The sequence below is a fragment of the Myodes glareolus genome, chromosome 9 (assembly GCF_982192425.1).
Source record: "Myodes glareolus chromosome 9, mMyoGla1.1, whole genome shotgun sequence".
In the NCBI taxonomy this organism is placed as follows: domain Eukaryota; kingdom Metazoa; phylum Chordata; class Mammalia; order Rodentia; family Cricetidae; genus Myodes; species Myodes glareolus.
Window position 1 is genome coordinate 75,128,374 of NC_142034.1, and position 17,311 is coordinate 75,145,684.

At 36.5% G+C, this 17,311-nt stretch overlaps 1 protein-coding gene across 2 annotated transcripts in view; it reads left to right on the forward strand.

Annotated features, from left to right (window-relative positions):
• Positions 1-15,198, forward strand: part of Cnot6 (CCR4-NOT transcription complex subunit 6) — a 54,303-nt gene extending 39,105 nt beyond the window's left edge. Inside the window, exons 4-12 of one of the 2 annotated variants that reach the window (XM_048451286.3) lie at positions 160-245; positions 1,567-1,671; positions 1,761-1,829; positions 3,285-3,442; positions 4,192-4,346; positions 5,042-5,196; positions 6,119-6,349; positions 8,062-8,264; positions 11,212-15,198. In XM_048451286.3, the coding sequence (XP_048307243.1) occupies positions 160-245; positions 1,567-1,671; positions 1,761-1,829; positions 3,285-3,442; positions 4,192-4,346; positions 5,042-5,196; positions 6,119-6,349; positions 8,062-8,264; positions 11,212-11,424 (1,375 nt within the window). In that variant the 3' untranslated portion in view covers positions 11,425-15,198. The remainder of the gene's footprint in view (positions 1-159; positions 246-1,566; positions 1,672-1,760; positions 1,830-3,284; positions 3,443-4,191; positions 4,347-5,041; positions 5,197-6,118; positions 6,350-8,061; positions 8,265-11,211) is intronic. The other variant, XM_048451295.3, reaches the window with a different exon arrangement.
• The last annotated feature ends 2,113 nt before the right edge of the window (positions 15,199-17,311 follow it).

A 17,311-nucleotide genomic window follows, 5' to 3' on the forward strand; every position in this document is an offset into this window, starting at 1 on the left:
TTTAACTACATAGGAAGGCCAAGGCTAGATAATGGAATATAATGTATAAAACTTTGTCACTCTTGGGTACATACTTTCCTAGAAATAACATTGTTGATTTTAGCTGTTAAGGTTAAGATTAACATGTCTTCTGACTTCCTGGAAATTTTTGATTAACAGGGAGCTCCATTTAAATTACAACCAGTTACGAGTTCTACCTTTTGAGCTGGGAAAACTGTTTCAGTTACAGACTTTAAGCCTGAAAGGTAGGATTTCTTCTTCTTCTTTTTTTTTTTTTTCCTTACAGTTTCAAAAAAGCTGCAAGAGTTCTTACTGGGATCTTTGGCAGGCAGTGTTGTTACCTCATGCTCTATTGCTTTAACTATGCTGCAGTTCTCTATTTCTGTGACTGTGTCTTCCAACCCCAGGCCATCTGTGTCTCTGTGCTCTCTTCTGCTCTCAGCCTCTCTGCTGTCTTGACCTGATGATACACGACTTATACCATGCTTTCTCATCATGTCGTAGATAGCTGTTCCTCATGTTCAAATCAGAGTGAAGCTTTCCATAAAGTAAGAGAAAATTTCCCCAGTAAATAGAAATTTTTGATTTAGTCCTGGTATTAAAAATTAGGCTTTTGAGGGTTTCTTTCTTTAAAAAAGAAGTTGATTTATGGATACTTAATTAGTGTTGGAAATGGGGAAGAGGGCACAAATAATGCAGGAACCATTGTAAAGTGCCGTAAGCCGGGAGTCAAAGTCAGATTTTTTACAGTGGGAAGACATGGGCATGTTTTATGATGTAATTGGTTCTTTACCAGTCTGGGCAGGTGTGGACAGACAGCTGTCTCCTGAAGGAAGGCCTTTGGATAAAGAGTTACATTCCTATTTCTAAAAGATAGGTACAGAATCAAGGTATATATCAGGTTATATTCTTATAAGTCCCTGTGGTATATCATAAGAACTATTTTATATAAATATAAAATAAAAATACACACTTACATATGTAATTTTTAGCAGCCATTAGCTTTACAAGTGGTTCAAATTCATTTCTTGCCAGAGAAAGCTGTTGTTTTATGTCCTTCCAGTTTAGAGCTGATACAGCTAAACTAAGCTGTATACCAACTAAGCTGGTATATTAACAGTAACCCATTAATCATCTTTTTGAGTATTTCTGTAAAACTGCAAATTTTGAGGCTGGAGAGATGACTCAGTTGTTAAGAGTCTTCCAGAGGACTCTAGTTCAATTTCCAGCACCCACATGGTGGTTCACAGCCATTTGTAACTCCAGTTTTAGGTGATACAGTTCCCTCTTCTGGCCTCAAAAGGCATAGGCATGCCTGTGATGCACAGACAAATGCAGGCAAAACATCCATACACATAAAACAAATCTTTAAAAAAAGAAAATTAAAAAACAGTGAAATTTTTATATGAAAATTTCAAAAGTAATATTTTTATTTGGTAAGTTTTTAGCAACTATAATGTAACAGTGTTGTAATATTTTTTTGTGGCATTAGGTGATTATTTTGCTAAATTTTTTAAAGTTTGAAACATTGTATTATCTTAATTTACCTACTTAAAATTGCCCCAGGAAATCCACTTACCCAAGATATATTGAACCTCTGTCTGGAGCCAGATGGAACAAGAAGGCTACTGAACTACTTGCTCGATAATTTGTCAGGTACTGCAAAAAGAAGTAAGTGACCGTTTGTTTAGACTTTTTATTAGGAAGACATGTAAGAATATCACTTAATTATTATTATTTTTATATATATATATACCCAGTTTCAACAGAACAACCACCTCCAAGATCGTGGATCATGTTACAAGAACCAGACAGAACAAGACCAACGGGTTGGTAGCTCTATTTTCTTTTTAACTATTAATGTCACCAGGTCTTGATAAATCTGAAAGTATTGTTGACATACTTTAGATTTTGAACAGTATTGAAGGCAGTGTGATTATAGGTTGATTTAGTTTGGGAAATAATGGTAAAGACTTAATTCTGTAATACATTGCTTCTCAGCCAGGAACAGTTTTTTGGGGGACGGGGACGGTGTTGAGATAGGATTTTTCTGTGTAGCTTTGGAACCTGTCCTGAAACTCACTCTGTAGGCCAGGCTAGTCTCAAACTCACAAAGATCCACTTGTCTCTGCCTCCCAAGTGCTGGGATTGAATTGAAGGCACGTGCCACCACCACCAGGCTAGCTAGGAGCAGTTTTATCTCTGGGAACATGTATCAATTTTGACAATTCTGATTGTTAAAAGTGGGAGAAATATTGCTGCAAGCTAGAGATTGAAGTCAGGAACACAGCTAAATACCCTGCAACATCTGATCTAGTCAGTCCCTCCTAGCCATACAGAATGTCAGTACTGACACTGTTGAGCACTTAACCTCTATTACATCAGGTTTGCTGAATAAATACACTAAAATTTTTCCACATGGGAGGGTTCCATGTGCTGATGTGTTCTAAAGGTGCTTGATATTATTAAAAGTCTAAGATAGTTTTCTTACTTGAGAGGAAAAACATTGAATTAATGGCCTCATCTATTTCAAAATAAGTTTTATAAAAATACTTTAATTCTCAAGGTATTTTTAACAGGATTTGCTTCTGCATAACTAAACACACAGGCTATCTTGTTTAATGTTGCTTTACATTATTTTACTTCATAGATAATTAAAATGTGTTGTGGGTTTTTGTTGCAACTCCATGTCAATAAAATCTACCATTGCCTTTTTTTCTGTAGCTCAGACAATAAAATTTTTTTTTTGGCAAAAAATATATATCTTAGTCTGTGTGTTTAAGACAGTGCTGTTCTATAGATTATAATGAAAAATTTTTTTGTGCTCCAGGAACCCAAAATTAACTGCTGTGATTTGCTTTGTTGAGTACTTACTATTTTAGTGTTCTGGAGCCAAACTCACAGTCCATCTTCAAGTTAGTCTGTAGTTGCTCTGTCAGAAAAAGAAAGTCGGGCAGCCTGTTATGGAAACTGCTTGTCAAGTTTCCACATCCTACGTTAACAATGGCGTAGAAAAATAAGGAGTCTTGGTTTATCGAATTAAGACTCAAGAACCTGTGTTAGCTTCTGTAGATACAAGCACATTGTATCCTAGTTGGTTTGTTTATTTGTACTTCCATTACTTATATTTCTTTCTTTCTCCTCAGCTGGCATAAAATAATAGCTTTTTGGTAACTATAGGTTGAGTGGTTGAAATCAGATTAAATATAGTGAGGACTATTGCTGAAGTAATTTTGGTTATTGGTCTTTTTCTGCCGTGTGTGAATCAGTTATCTTTCCTACAGCCTTGTTTTCTGTCATGTGCTATAATGTTCTTTGTGATAAATATGCGACCCGGCAGTTATACGGCTACTGTCCGTCATGGGCGTTAAACTGGGACTACAGGAAAAAGGCCATTATTCAAGAAATCTTGAGCTGCAATGCTGATATTATCAGTCTTCAGGTAAGTCATGCAAAAGACTCTGTGACCCTTCAAACCAGGACAAAACAAGAAACAATTATAGTAGAATATATTATTATGCTAATATATTTGAAATCTTAGCTTCAGTGGCTCTTAAAATCCTAGGCTTTTCTGGTTTAGGAGAATTCTGAGAACAGTAACTCTTGCTTTGCAGCCCTGTGCTGTCAGATAAAGCAAAACAGGTTTAACTAGGTTTTAAGAATTGACAGTAACTTTCCTCTTTCCTCCAGTGTCCCTGTATACTGCATTTGAATTGGATGGCAAAGTTACTAAAATTGTGGCTTTATCTGGATATATTCTTGTTTTACCAGCACTGTTACTAGAAATATTAGGGTGAAGTGGAAAAAAGATTGTACTGTCTGCATAGTAATGTGGGTTTTTTTTTTTAACCCAACTTACACAATAATAACTTACACAGTTTGAGTCAATTTGTTTCTCTTCATGGGTCTGGAATTAAAATATGTGACAACTGTAATTCCTTCTTGTATGCTTCTTGTTCCATCAGTTTTAAGACAAATCTATATGTCTTTCATTTTACTCCTAAACTACCTGGCATTGGCATCTGGTGCAATAAAGTATTCTAATTGGTTTTAGACAAATTATATTTTGAAAATGTTCTTTTCTTTAATATATTGTGATCTTTTGAGAAAATATTTCAGACTGTACACATGGGTTAATATATAGGACAGATTTTTGTCCTTGAAGTAACTTTTCTGGTTATGATTTTTCAGGAGGTCGAAACAGAACAGTATTACAGTTTTTTTCTGGTAGAACTGAAAGAACGTGGCTATAATGGATTCTTCAGTCCTAAGTCTAGAGCTAGGACGATGTCGGAACAAGAAAGAAAGCATGTTGATGGCTGTGCAATATTCTTCAAGACAGAAAAGTAAGCCTGTCTAATTTTTTGTTTTTTTTTTTAAGGTAGTGTCTTCAATATTTGAAGGGTGGGGCCAAGGATATCTCAGTTACTTAGCAAATAAGAGAATGAAGTGCTATATTATTCAAGAAAACACAACTGTTTAAAGTTTAAATGGTCTTTTTGTTTGAAATAACTTGTTTTGGGGGGGATACTGAAAGTGCTACTGTTTTTTAGGGTGGTTTACTAGGGCTTTTAATTCCAACTGCTTATTGAAATATATATAAGTAAAATTCCCTCTCGGAAACCTATGCTTTGGAAGATAATTGTTTAAAAATTATGAAATGAAATATTCCAACACTAATGGTAAGGATGACTGACTATACTATATTATATTGTAAAGGTATTTCCAGGTTTTATCAGGAACAGATTAAAAACAACTTTAAGGCCTGGCGGTATACATCAGTGTTTAGGATCAGTGGATATACATTAGTGGTAGAGGATTTGCCTAACATGCACAAGACCCTGGACTTGATGCTCAGTACCACAGAAGAAACAAGCCAAGTTAGACTAGAAACAACCTTCAATGAATATAGGAAGCTTGGTACTATGGAGGATTTCCCACAGTATGACTGAAGTGTCTTTATTTGGTAATGAAGTTTGGAAGAAAGACATTTCCCTTGGAACTAACACATTCCCAATTACATATTTGTGCTTCGTTTCAGATTTACTTTGGTTCAGAAACACACTGTTGAATTTAACCAACTAGCAATGGCGAATTCAGAAGGGTCTGAAGCTATGCTGAACAGAGTCATGACAAAAGATAACATTGGAGTTGCTGTACTGCTAGAACTTCGAAAGGAATTAATTGAAATGTCATGTGAGTGATTTTTTTTTCACTTCCTGTAAAATTGAGAGCCCCATCCCTACCAGTTTAGTAGTTCTGATAAGATATCTTCAAGCCGAAATCTCACTATACATTTAATGGTCTGATCTAACACGTAAAGAAAGTCAGTATTTTTCTTTTCTAAAATATCATACATCTTTTTCTTTAGTTCAAAGGTAAAGATGAAAAGTCATTGCCCAGAAAAGTTACTGCCTTGGAAAGGCATAAAGATAAAAAGATATTTGTGAGATATGGAGGTAAATAGTAATTGAAATAACTGTTCAGGGATAAGAATTCCATATGCTTCATGGTTTCATGTCAGCAAGGGTGTTTGGTAAAGCTAACGTTTTATGTCAGTCTTCCCGTGACTGATTTATACTAATTATGTTAAGGGTCTTGAATTTGAGGAAGGTGACTACTTTTTAAAAATTATTAGTATGTATATGGTGACTTGGATGCTGAGAACTGAAACTTCCATCACTTATTGTGGAATGTGGGATATTATTGTAAAGATAAAAATAAAAGATAAAACCTAGTGACTGGGAATTGTGTGCTAGTGCAGTACTTGCACAAAGCTGGACTCAGTCTTTTTAGTTCAACAGAAACCCCAAAAGCCAAAGAATTAGTAACTGCTAAAAAGTATATATCTAAGAGAATTTAGATTCAAATCTGAGAGATTTGTTTTAGGAGATCTAGAAATACCTCATGGACTGTCTCTGTCCAAGTAGGCTTTATTGCTGGATATATCAAATAGATTTAGAGATAGAATTCTTGGGATTCATTGATTGAGTAGGAAATCACTAGATACATTTTAGATTCTTTTGAGAAATTTCACGTACTTTCAGATGCTGCAAGAAACTATAGACCAATGCAGATTTTTTTGTTTGTTTATTTGTTTGTTTTTAAATCTACATAGCTGGAAAACCACATCTGGGAACAGAAAAACAACTTATTCTTGTGGCTAATGCTCATATGCATTGGGACCCTGAATATTCAGATGTGAAGTTGGTACAAACTATGATGTTCCTCTCCGAAGTGAAGAATATTATTGATAAAGCCTCTCGGAACCTCAAATCCAGTGTATTGGGAGAATGTGGAACTATTCCGCTTGTATTATGTGCAGATCTGAATTCTTTGCCAGACTCTGGTGAGAAAAGTAATATTTTATATGAAATCGCTACTTTTTAACTGAAGTTTTTCTGTGTTTTATAAACACTTAGTATAACTGCATGTATACTAAACACTTGCACAAATGTATGAGCATGTCAAAGTTTGCATGGGGATCAAAGAACAACTAAAGGGGAATTGATTCTCCCCTTACATGAGTTCAGAAGATAGAACTCAGGTAATCAGGCTTTCAGGACAAGAATCTGCACCAGCCCTGTAATGTATTCTTTTGATAATTCAGAATTTAGTCTAGAGGAAAATTGATTTTGTAGTGGCATCGGTGAATGGGTTTTACAATTTTTTTTTTTTTTAATAAGATGTGAAGGGGGAAGAGCATAGAAACCTAGGGGACTAATGATAGGCATTGCTCGTTTTTTCTGTGTTTTGTTTTAAATATGCCCAAAGACATTTATAATCCAGATGCTAAAAAGCTGTTAAGATAACTTCTTTGGGATTCCAACCTATGGTAATATAAGATCACAGTTAAATTTGACCAAAAATATGTTACAGAATCCCAAATTGTGTTTCTTCTGATGACTTTTATAAAAAGTACAAAGTACATCTGAGGTAGAAATTAGGACCTTTTATCAAAAGCCAGGCTCTTGATTTTTGCCATGAAGTAGAAGGATTTGGAAAGAAGGAATGGAAAGCCTGTTTGATTTTAAATGCTTTTCTATAGATAGTACAGAGAATAAACCAGAGCCCTGTCAGTAGCAAACTATATTCCATCTATATTCCAGCTCTTTGATTGTATTCTTAACACATGATGCTTTTGGACTTGCTTTCTTGCCTTGACTGTACACCATCATGTTGATAGTCGAATTTGATAATATATTATTACTATCTTAGTAGATAGAGCCATGAAGAAGAAACTTAAAATTTGTTTTCAAGGGCAGGAAAAAGTCCCTGAGATTGCCCCATGTCATCAAGCTGTCTGGGGATCACTGCTGCTGAACAGCTGAGGATTCTCTGGCAACTTCTCCATATGCTATTCTACCCTCTATCTGCAAAGTATTGGAGGGATGGGGGAAGATTTCTGATAGCATTGTGGGGAAATGTCCCATCTTGCTAAGTAATGTAATAATAATGTTTGTAGAGCCTACTTTATGATTGAGAATTTAAGAAAATAGTAAGGTTGCTCTCTCACTTGGTGGCATTCTGTTCCATAATTTGGTAGTGTGATAACACATAAAACCCAAAAGAGTTGCATAACCCTGTAGATAATTTAGGATATGAAGAATCCTGCATACTTTTTTGATTGTGATGTTATCTTTAACTCTTTTTTTAAAAAAAAAATATTTTTTATGGTTTATTTAACTTTATCTTATGTGCATTGGTGTGAAGGTGTCAGATCCCCTGCAACTGGATCTTTAGACAGTTGTGAGCTGCCATGTGGGTGCTGGGAATTGAACTCACGTCCTCTGGAAGAGCAGTCAGTGCTCTTAACCACTGAGCCATTTCTCCAGCCCCTTTAACTCTTTTTTGAAAAGTGGAAATAACCTAGAGTTTAGCAGTCATATTCCAGCCAACCGTTTATATAAAACCATTGAAGGATTTGGGAGGACACATCTATTTGTCAGATGGTTTTAAACAAACCAAAATTTAAATTTTTGGGTACTGAAATTATATAAAACTTATATTTTATTTGCTGTAATATGCTTGACAAATAAAAGTGCATTTCCGTTTGTTTAGGTGTTGTAGAGTATTTGAGCACTGGTGGGGTAGAGACAAATCATAAAGACTTTAAGGAACTGAGGTACAATGAAAGTCTTACAAACTTCAGCTGTAACGGGAAGAATGGTATGACCAATGGAAGGATCACTCATGGTTTCAAGTTAAAGAGTGCCTATGAGAATGGCCTGATGCCTTACACGAATTACACATTTGATTTCAAGGTATGTCTTGTTATTGGTAAGCTTTCAAAACCATTTTTATCAGCAAGTCTTCTCAAGTTGTAAACACCAGTGTATGTTCTGACTGGAACTGAGCAGCCTTAACTTACTAACAGAAAATGTCGTTGCTCTTCCATAGACAATCATGTGATTGGTGTTAGTCAAATGGTTTCCATAGTGAGAAGTTGGGTGAAATATGACAGCAAAGCAGTCCTTGGTTATTCTTTATCCTGGTGTTTATTTCTTAATTACTAAAACCTGGTACTGTAGTGTCTAGTTTGCTATCTCTGTTACACCTTAACTGAAACTTCTTTTTATGCCAAAATGAGGTTCATCTTAACCACTGTTAAACAGTACTTATTTTGTGTATATGTGGGTACTTATTATATATTTGGGTGCTTATGTTGCCACAGTGCTTGTGTTAGTGTTAGGGCAGCTTGGAGGAGTCAGTTCTCTCCTTCTATCATGTGGGTGGGCCCCTGGGGATTGGACGTAGGTTGTCATGCTTGGTGACAAATGCCTTTACCCACTGAGCCATCTTGCCAGCCCTGTAGTTGTAGGGGTTTGTTTGTTTGTTTGTTTTTGTTTTTTGGAGTGTGTGTGTGTGTGTGTGTGTGTGTGTGTGTGTGTGTTATGTGCTGGGAATTGAATCCAAGGTCTTGTGTTTACTAGGCAAGTGTTCTTCTAAGCTTGTTCCTAGCCCTGGTTTCCAAAGTATGTTATGTGCTGTCTTACACAGTTAACAGCTTGCAGCCACCTTTTCTCAGTGACTGTCATTTTTGTACTGATAATGGTTTAGATTCTTAGGCAGATTGATAAATAGGAAGATAAGGGTAGTGACCAACATAGAAAAGAAATTGTTTTCCCCCATTTCTGTTGCTGTTGCAAAGATAGACATTTGCTTATGCTTTAGTGTCTTAAGCAAAAACACTTGAGAAAGGAGGGTGAAGTTAATGGAGGAGAGACCACCAAATCAGCAGATTGATTCCTGTGTGCTAGATGTACCCTACACTTCTGAAGATGTGCAAAACAGACATAGCCCTGCACTTGATCAAATGGGAAAGACATTTTTTGTTTGAGACGGTCATGCCACATAACCCACACTTGCTCAAATTCTTAGTCTTCTTAGCCTTCTAAGTGATGGCATTACAGTATACATCACCACACTTAGCTTAAAAAAGCATACCTCATATCAGATAGCTTCATTAGTTTAACAGAATGCTTGTGATGATTATCTTGATTATCTTTTTTGTTTGTTTTTGGTTCTCGTTTTTAAAGGTTCTTGTGTATAATCAAGTTGTGCTCTAGCTGTGGGCCTCCGTACTAGGACAGAGGATCATAGTGGGAGCATTTGACAGCAAATTGTTCACCTCAGTTGCCAGCAAGGGAAAACTGATAAAGGAAGAGGAGAGCCTGGGCTTCCATAGTCTTCTTTAGGAGTGTGCTTCTGGTGACCTAAGGGCTTCCCAGAAGGTTCTACCTCCTGAAGGTTCTTGGCATCTCTCAGTAGTACTACTTGGGGGACCAAACCTTTTAACATCTTTGTGGGAACATTTAATAAGGTTATATAGTCAGTCTCAGCCATATAGGTGAGTATGTTCTTAACACCTTAGTGTGGGTGTTAGCAAGGGAAGAGAGCAGTGCTGGAGGTTATTAAGAAGTGACTGCAGGACTTAGGAGGGTTTGATGGTTGGTAAGGAGTTAGCCAGGTGACAGGAAGAACATGAATATATGTGTAGGTTGTTAGGAAAGAGCTTATTGAAACAGGACTGATGGTTGTGGGGTAGAATATTTAACTATATAAAAATGTGTTATATGATGGGGCGCGGTGCGATCGGTAATTAATGGTCCGCCAGACTAGCTTAATATAAAATATACAGCTTTAATAAACAGAAGGAAGACTTACACCAGAATCCCAACAATCCATCCAAATGCAGGAGCCAGGCGAGAAAGAACTAGGGGAAGTGCACCCGCCAGGTTTATAGGTAAATTTTTGCCTTAGGGCAACACACCCCATGGACAGAATGTGATTGGCTGAACTCCCCTATCATCTCCCCCTTTTTTCTAAAATAAGACAGAACAAAACCAAGTGCAACTATATACAATAGAAACAAATAATAAATATAAAATTACAAACAGTATTAAACAGAAAACATATAACAAAATGGCTGAACTCTCCTATCAGTTATATTTGTTTTAACTCTGTAAAGATATGTTGCATTTGTTTAATTATGAAAAGATATGTTGCTGTTTCACCTTGCCTGCCTAAGGCACCTGATTGGTCTAATAAAAAGCAGAACAACAAATAGCTAGACAGAGGAGGGATAGGTAGGGCTAGGAGGGGGAATCTATACTTGGGAGAGAAGGAGTGAGAGGGAGAAAAAGAGGGAGATGGCCAGGGGCCAGCCAGATATGGAGGAAGCAGGAAAATAGAACATACAGAATGAAAGAAGTAAAAAGTTCCGAGGCAAAACATAAAGAGAAACAGATTAGGTTAAGTTATAAGAGCTAGCTAGAAATGAGCATAAATTAAGGCCAAACACTCATAACTGTGTCGTGATTTGGGGGCTGGCAGTCTGAGAAAGCCTGCTGCAACTGGGTTGATTCTGTTGAGTTTGACTTTGACGGGTTTGTTTTCTGTTTATTTATTTATTTTTGGTTTTTCGAGGCAGGGTTTCTCTGAAATTTTGGAGCTGTCCTGGAACTAGCTCTTATAGACCAGGTTGGCCTCAAACCCACAGAGTTTAATTCCTGAGTGCTGGGGTTAAAGGCGTATGCCACAAGTGCCTGGCTGTTTTCTGGTTTTTGTGTGGTGCTGGGGCTTGTTTCTTCAAGCTAGCAAATTGTTTTTGTTTACCAAATATGACTTCTAAGGATATGTCTTTGGAAAAAGTTGTGATTTTCGTGTTTTTATGCTTAGGCCTTAACCGTTTTTATCGTTGTTTTTCAGGGTATAATTGACTACATCTTCTATTCTAAACCTCAGCTGAATACTTTGGCCATCCTGGGACCTCTGGACCACCATTGGCTAGTTGAAAATAATATCAGCGGCTGCCCACATCCACTTATTCCCTCCGACCACTTCTCACTTTTTGCACAATTGGAGCTCTTACTGCCTTTCCTGCCCCAAGTTAATGGCATTCACCTTCCTGGCAGGAGGTAGTCAAGTACTTTCAGAAGACCTCAGATTTACTTGTAAACTCATGAAAATCTGAATATAGGGGAGTGAGGTATGGCCAATAGGGATTTTTCTCAATGATCATTTGAATTTTCAGTCTGATTATTTGATAAAGGATATAGTATGAAAGCCAGGTGCTAGCAACAGACAAATTCTGAGCCCAGTATGCTTTATATACTGCTAGACAGGGACTGGTGTGTTTACACCTATCTTTTAATTTGTTACCAGTAATTTTCCTGTTTCTTCTCTCCAATGTATATTGTCATGCCTTGAAATAGGATTTGTGAGCAGTGTGCTGTTTGCACAGAAATCACAGCACTGTTGTCTGAGGCCAGTAGTCATACCCGAGACCACTCTTCCAGACTGTACTCCTTTTTTTTTTTTTCAGACTTGTTTGTAAAATGATAGTTTGAATTTAGTCTTTATGATTGTATATGATCCACAGAAGACATGATTTATGAAATTTTGTACTTAAAAAAATTGAAAACAGTTGTAAGCTAAGGTTTTTTTGTTTTTGTTTTTTGTTTTGTTTTGTTTTTTTTTAACCTGTGTCCTATGTTCTGAAAGCCAGCTGGTAACAAAGTTGCAACAGACTTTCTCTGCAGTGATTTGCACTGTTAGGGTTTTGTTAGCCCTTTTGTACTACTTTATTTTTAAATTGAGAACATTACTCTTTAAATGTAAGTTTGCTTAGACCTTGGGATATTTTCTTGGACCAGAGGCAACTTATGTATGAATTCCTGGATTTCTATGGAAACTTCCTACCAGGACAGATGAGCTGATCTGTGGGCAGTTGTGGACTGAATAGGATAGTTGACAGATGTACATTTTGGTATTTTTAAATCTTTAACTTTTTAAGTTAAAAATTTACAGCTGTTTAGGTACAGCTTCTAAGTTCTTCCTGAGACATTTTCTGTTCTGTCTCCACTGTGCCTGCCTAAATTTGTTCTCACCAAGCACTGCCTGTGCATGCAGAGAAAATCTGTGCATCTTTTATATTTTTTAAAAACTAACATTTGTGAGACTTTTATGAAAATGCTTTTGTATGAGCTGTGGCTTTTCCTCGTTGTGAAGCGTTGGATAGCACATTCTGGAACATGTTCTTGGGTCCTGGGTCTTTGCTCACAGACCCAAGCACTGCTTCTTGGTGCCATTGCACCCAGAGTACCACTATCATGTGTATTCCTTATTTTCTTATGTTTTAAAAAATCATTCCTTTTTTAAAAGAAGAGTAATTTTCTGTTTATGAAGCAGTATAAATTAGTTGCATTTTCAAAACAGGTTCCCTAAGACAATTGTTTGGATCATTTTTAAAGTGACTAAGGAATTATAATATGTCAACCAAGATGAAAGTTATACTGTACCCTATATTTTGCCCATAGTGCCATTAGTAGATTAGAAATTAAAGTCACCTTTAACTTTACAAAGTTAACTTGTATATGTTCTGTTCTCAGTCATTGGTTCTCTCAAAATCAAATGAATTCAGAGGGAACTTGTCTGGCTGCTTTTGTTTCAACTGCAGGCAGTGGAGCAGAAGGACGCCGTGTGGCACTAAAATGAACTGTTGAGTAGTAACAGTTTTATACAGAGACTGAGCCATTTTGGATGACTCAAAATTTTATGAGAAAACATTTAATTGCTTATGCTGTTTTTAAGAGGAAATAAAATTACATACTGTTTAAATAAATGAATTTTTTCTTTTTAAGAAATTCTGTAAAAGGTCTTGATCTTGAATCTGCCTTGGACCTTTCCTTTAAGGGTTTTTTTTTGTTTTGTTTAATCTTAATTATGATGGTGGGTTTGTTTGTTTGTTTGTGGGTTTTCTCTTTGTTCAAGTTGTGCTGGCACCAAACACATCTAGTTTGTAATCAACACTGGTATAGAACCAGTACATACTTCTAATGGCTTTTTATTCGTATTCTCTCTCTCTCTCTCTCTCTCTCTCTCTCTCTCCTTCTAATGGCTTTTTATTCATATTCTCTCTCTCTCTCTCTCTCTCTCTCTCTCTCTCTCTCTCTGAGTGTGAACATAGGATGTGTTGACTTGATTTTCATAAACACTGTGTTGGTAGTGCACATCATGACAGTTTCCAGGGAGGATGAACTAGAGATGGCTGGATTGATGACGCTGAGGAAGCCACTTTCCCTCTGACCTGCTTAGAGAATCACAGGTCCAGAGTGTGTGTGGTGGGAGGAGCCGAGAGGAGCACTTACTCATTTTTGCATTTGTTAGTGAAAGATGTATTCTTTCCATGGATGCTGGAACTAGAATGCACTTGTTAGATGCTAAAGGTTTGAGCTTTATACAGAAAGTTTCATCTGTATTCATTACTGTCTACAATATATTTACATTTGGGGGCAGCATAGTAAGATATAATTGCCTATTATGTCTTGAAGTGCTTGTTTTGCCTCTTGGGGGCATACTGCATTCTGTGGGTCAGTTTGGACATTTCCACCTTGTTTGATAGTGATAAGTTGACCGAGAGTGTAGATTTACAAATATAACTTTCAAAAGAAAAATATTCTGAGTCTATAGAGAATAAATGTTCACACCAAAATATACTGATACTTTTGTTAAGCAAGGTTTTATGTTTTAAATGCTTTGTGTCCAGAATAATTTCCAAGAACATATATTCCTTAAAATGCTTAAAACTAGTCTGTTTTCATAATGTAGATTATTTTTTAAAAATTCTGTAATAAATATATGTAATGTTTTGCTATAATGTAATTTCAGTGTTCTTGCTGATAAATACATCTTAGGAGTGTTTTACAAAATATTTGGAATATGTTTCCTATTCTAAAGATGAGAAGATTGGACGCACTCAAATTCTTGTAAATCTTTGAAGCACACTTTACAGTATTGGTGGTAATTATTTATGCTTTGAGAATTTAAATAATGTTCATTGAAATTAATTTATGGCATAGTATAAATTGAAACTGTAAAAGTAAATTGTTGATTGCAACTTTAATAATCCCAGAACACAGGCAGAAGAACATCTCTGAGAAATTTGTTTTTGTTTGTACTTTGATTTGGTGACAACTAGGGAAGCTTGTTTTGTATTAGCACTTTGAAACCTAAAGACATAATTAAATTGGGTAGAATGCACTTCTAAATCTTTAAATTATAGTTGAACTCTCTTAAGATTCCATTTTCCAATAATGACATTCATGGTTTAGAGTTTTACTTTTTCACTGTTTTAGACTACAGAACTCATTTCCATCATGACTTTTAAGTTTGGTGGTTATGTCATAGGACAAAATCAACCCAGGCAAGACAATTACAGGAGATGGTCAGTCACAGTATCCAGTACAGGTGTTGCAGAGAATTCAGAGGACATAAGCAAGTGTCCTCTGACCGTAAGCAGTATTTTAAGATGTTCACTTTGTTCCTTTTGGTTACATAAATCCTAAAAACTGGTATGTTGATGTAGAGTCTAAAATAGAGTAGTCTTTATTCACAGTACCTGATATTGTGTAATGCACTGGACTAACTCTTGTTTTCCATTCGTGTCACAAAACCCAGCACACTGCACTAAGCTCAAGAATGTCACATCCACCTAGGCAGCTCTTCGATAAGGGTGATGAAAAGCTGAATTTACACCATATAGACTGGTGGTAACAAGGGCTTTTACTGTTCTTTTCAGTGGAATCTTGGTCAAATTGTAACTAGCTAGTATTATATTTATATACAGGGTCTTTTTTCCTTACCGATGTATTTTCCTACTCATAGCCAAACAATAAATTCAATATCTGTTTCAAATATTTTAAAAGTGTAATTTGTACAGCTGTAGCACTGAGACTTCAAAGCAGGTATTAACCAGGAGACCACACATTACAGTTCAGAGTCCTCTGGGGCAGGGGAGGAATGAGTAGGGACAGGGCATGGTGCAGCACAGCGGTGTGGACACCTTTCCTCACTGGCTGTGTAGTGCTTATCTTTGCCAAAGTTCAGTTTCCTATCTAGGTTGTAAATGGTCCTTTGGCATTTAAGGTTCTTGTTGTTACCATATACCTCATGATATAAAAACGGGCTCGTGTTATGGAAGGACGTTGACATATATTTTAAATAAATGCTTTTAAATACAGTAGCAGACATTGTGTTGGGGTTATGATAATTATTAAAGGTCTTATTGTTACATCTCTAAATTTCATTGCATGTATAACCTTTAAAAAGTTTGATTTCCCACATTTTCATATGTGGGCTTATAGTCTAAAACCAAAACATTGATTTCCTTTTCAGAATTTACACAGTTCTATTTCCATTCTTAGGAGGCTGAGGCAGGAGGAGATGGATTCCAGTCTTCTTTCTTCAAAAAGAGGAAGGACTACTTTTATAAACTTTATGTACATGTTGGAAAAAATGTTTAAAATCAGAAAACTGCAGAGAAAACAATCTTAGGTTCTTAGAGTAAGCACACGCCACATAAATCTGATGTCTCATATTTGCTAAAATTGATAAATATTTGCTAAATGCACTTATTGCTAAAAACAAATAAGTGTCAAAGTTAAGTATGCTTTATAAGTTCTATCTAGTGATATAGGAAGCAGTTATCTAAAATATGAGCTGAAAATATAACGTTTTCAACTTTTAGGTAGCAGTGTTAATGTATATCCCAGATTCAGATTTAAATTGATTTTAAGATAAGCTGTTAGAAATACTACAGAGGCTTTCTTTAGAGATCCTGTGATCTGCCTCTGACTTCCTCTGGAGTGACGGGGTTAAAGGTGTTCTCTAACACTCCAAGTTTAACCTAACACATATTAGAGAATATGTGTTGCAAAAGACAGTTCTTACTAGAGGATTGTGGGTTTTTTGTTTGGTTGAACATTTGTCCCAAATCAGGTTCTGAGTTTTCTGAATGAGTATAACCTGTGGGTCTGTCTGTACCTAGGAAATGTGGAGACTGCTGGGTAATGGTGATGTCAGAACTCCGTCTCCAGGCTCTTCAGCACTTCTAATCACGTGAACGAGATGTCAGTGTTCTCGTTTTGTTTTGAGCTGCACACTTAAATCATTCTGTAATCTATCCCATAGCTATTAAATTTATTTTGGACCTGTCTGGGCAAACTGCTTTTTCTGTCAACTGTGACCTGGTGCAGACTAAAACAGCCCTTATTGCCGCTGTTCTCCAGCCTGTGGACAGAGTGAGTCTAAGCCTTTGGGCTCAGATTCAGTAAGAAGAGTAGGGAGGACTCTGTTTTACTGATAGATCTTGATGAATGATGGGGGTTAAGCCATTTTTCGTTGCATCAATGAATACTCATTCTGAATTGCAGGTGTTAAACCTAGTTTGGAAATAGATTTACAGGCACAGTCTCTGTACTTTGTTGGTCCTTATAACCTGTTGCAGTAAAAGCCACACATACACCAAGGAGCAACTGCCTATATGGCTCAAGTGGTGAATTTATGGCTATATCTTAAAGGACTGAGAACTTGTTTCCCAGAGAACAACAGAAGTTATATTAAAAACCTTTATGGACTGTCTATGGCCACAATGGATGGAGTTGGCATATGATGTGGCCCAAGCTCATGGAGTGCACTAGCAAAGTATCTAGGACATGGCATCTTTGGAAGTTTGAACATCCTATGAGTGATGTAAGGAGCCACATGAAGGTTTGAATGGGGAATAGTGTTGCCAGACTCAAATATTCTGGAAACATTGCTGTAAGCATCTCTGTGGAGGAGAGATGAAAGCAATGAGACTAGTGACTAAGTATGGTTCATTGCAAGATTATGAGTAAATGTCCACACTATGCATATACATACACAGAAAATCAAACCATCAAAGTAGAGCAGCCCTTCCATCAAAGTAGAGCAGCCCTTTGAAGATTGAAGCAATCCAAGAATTTTAAATGCACTTTCTTCTGCAAGG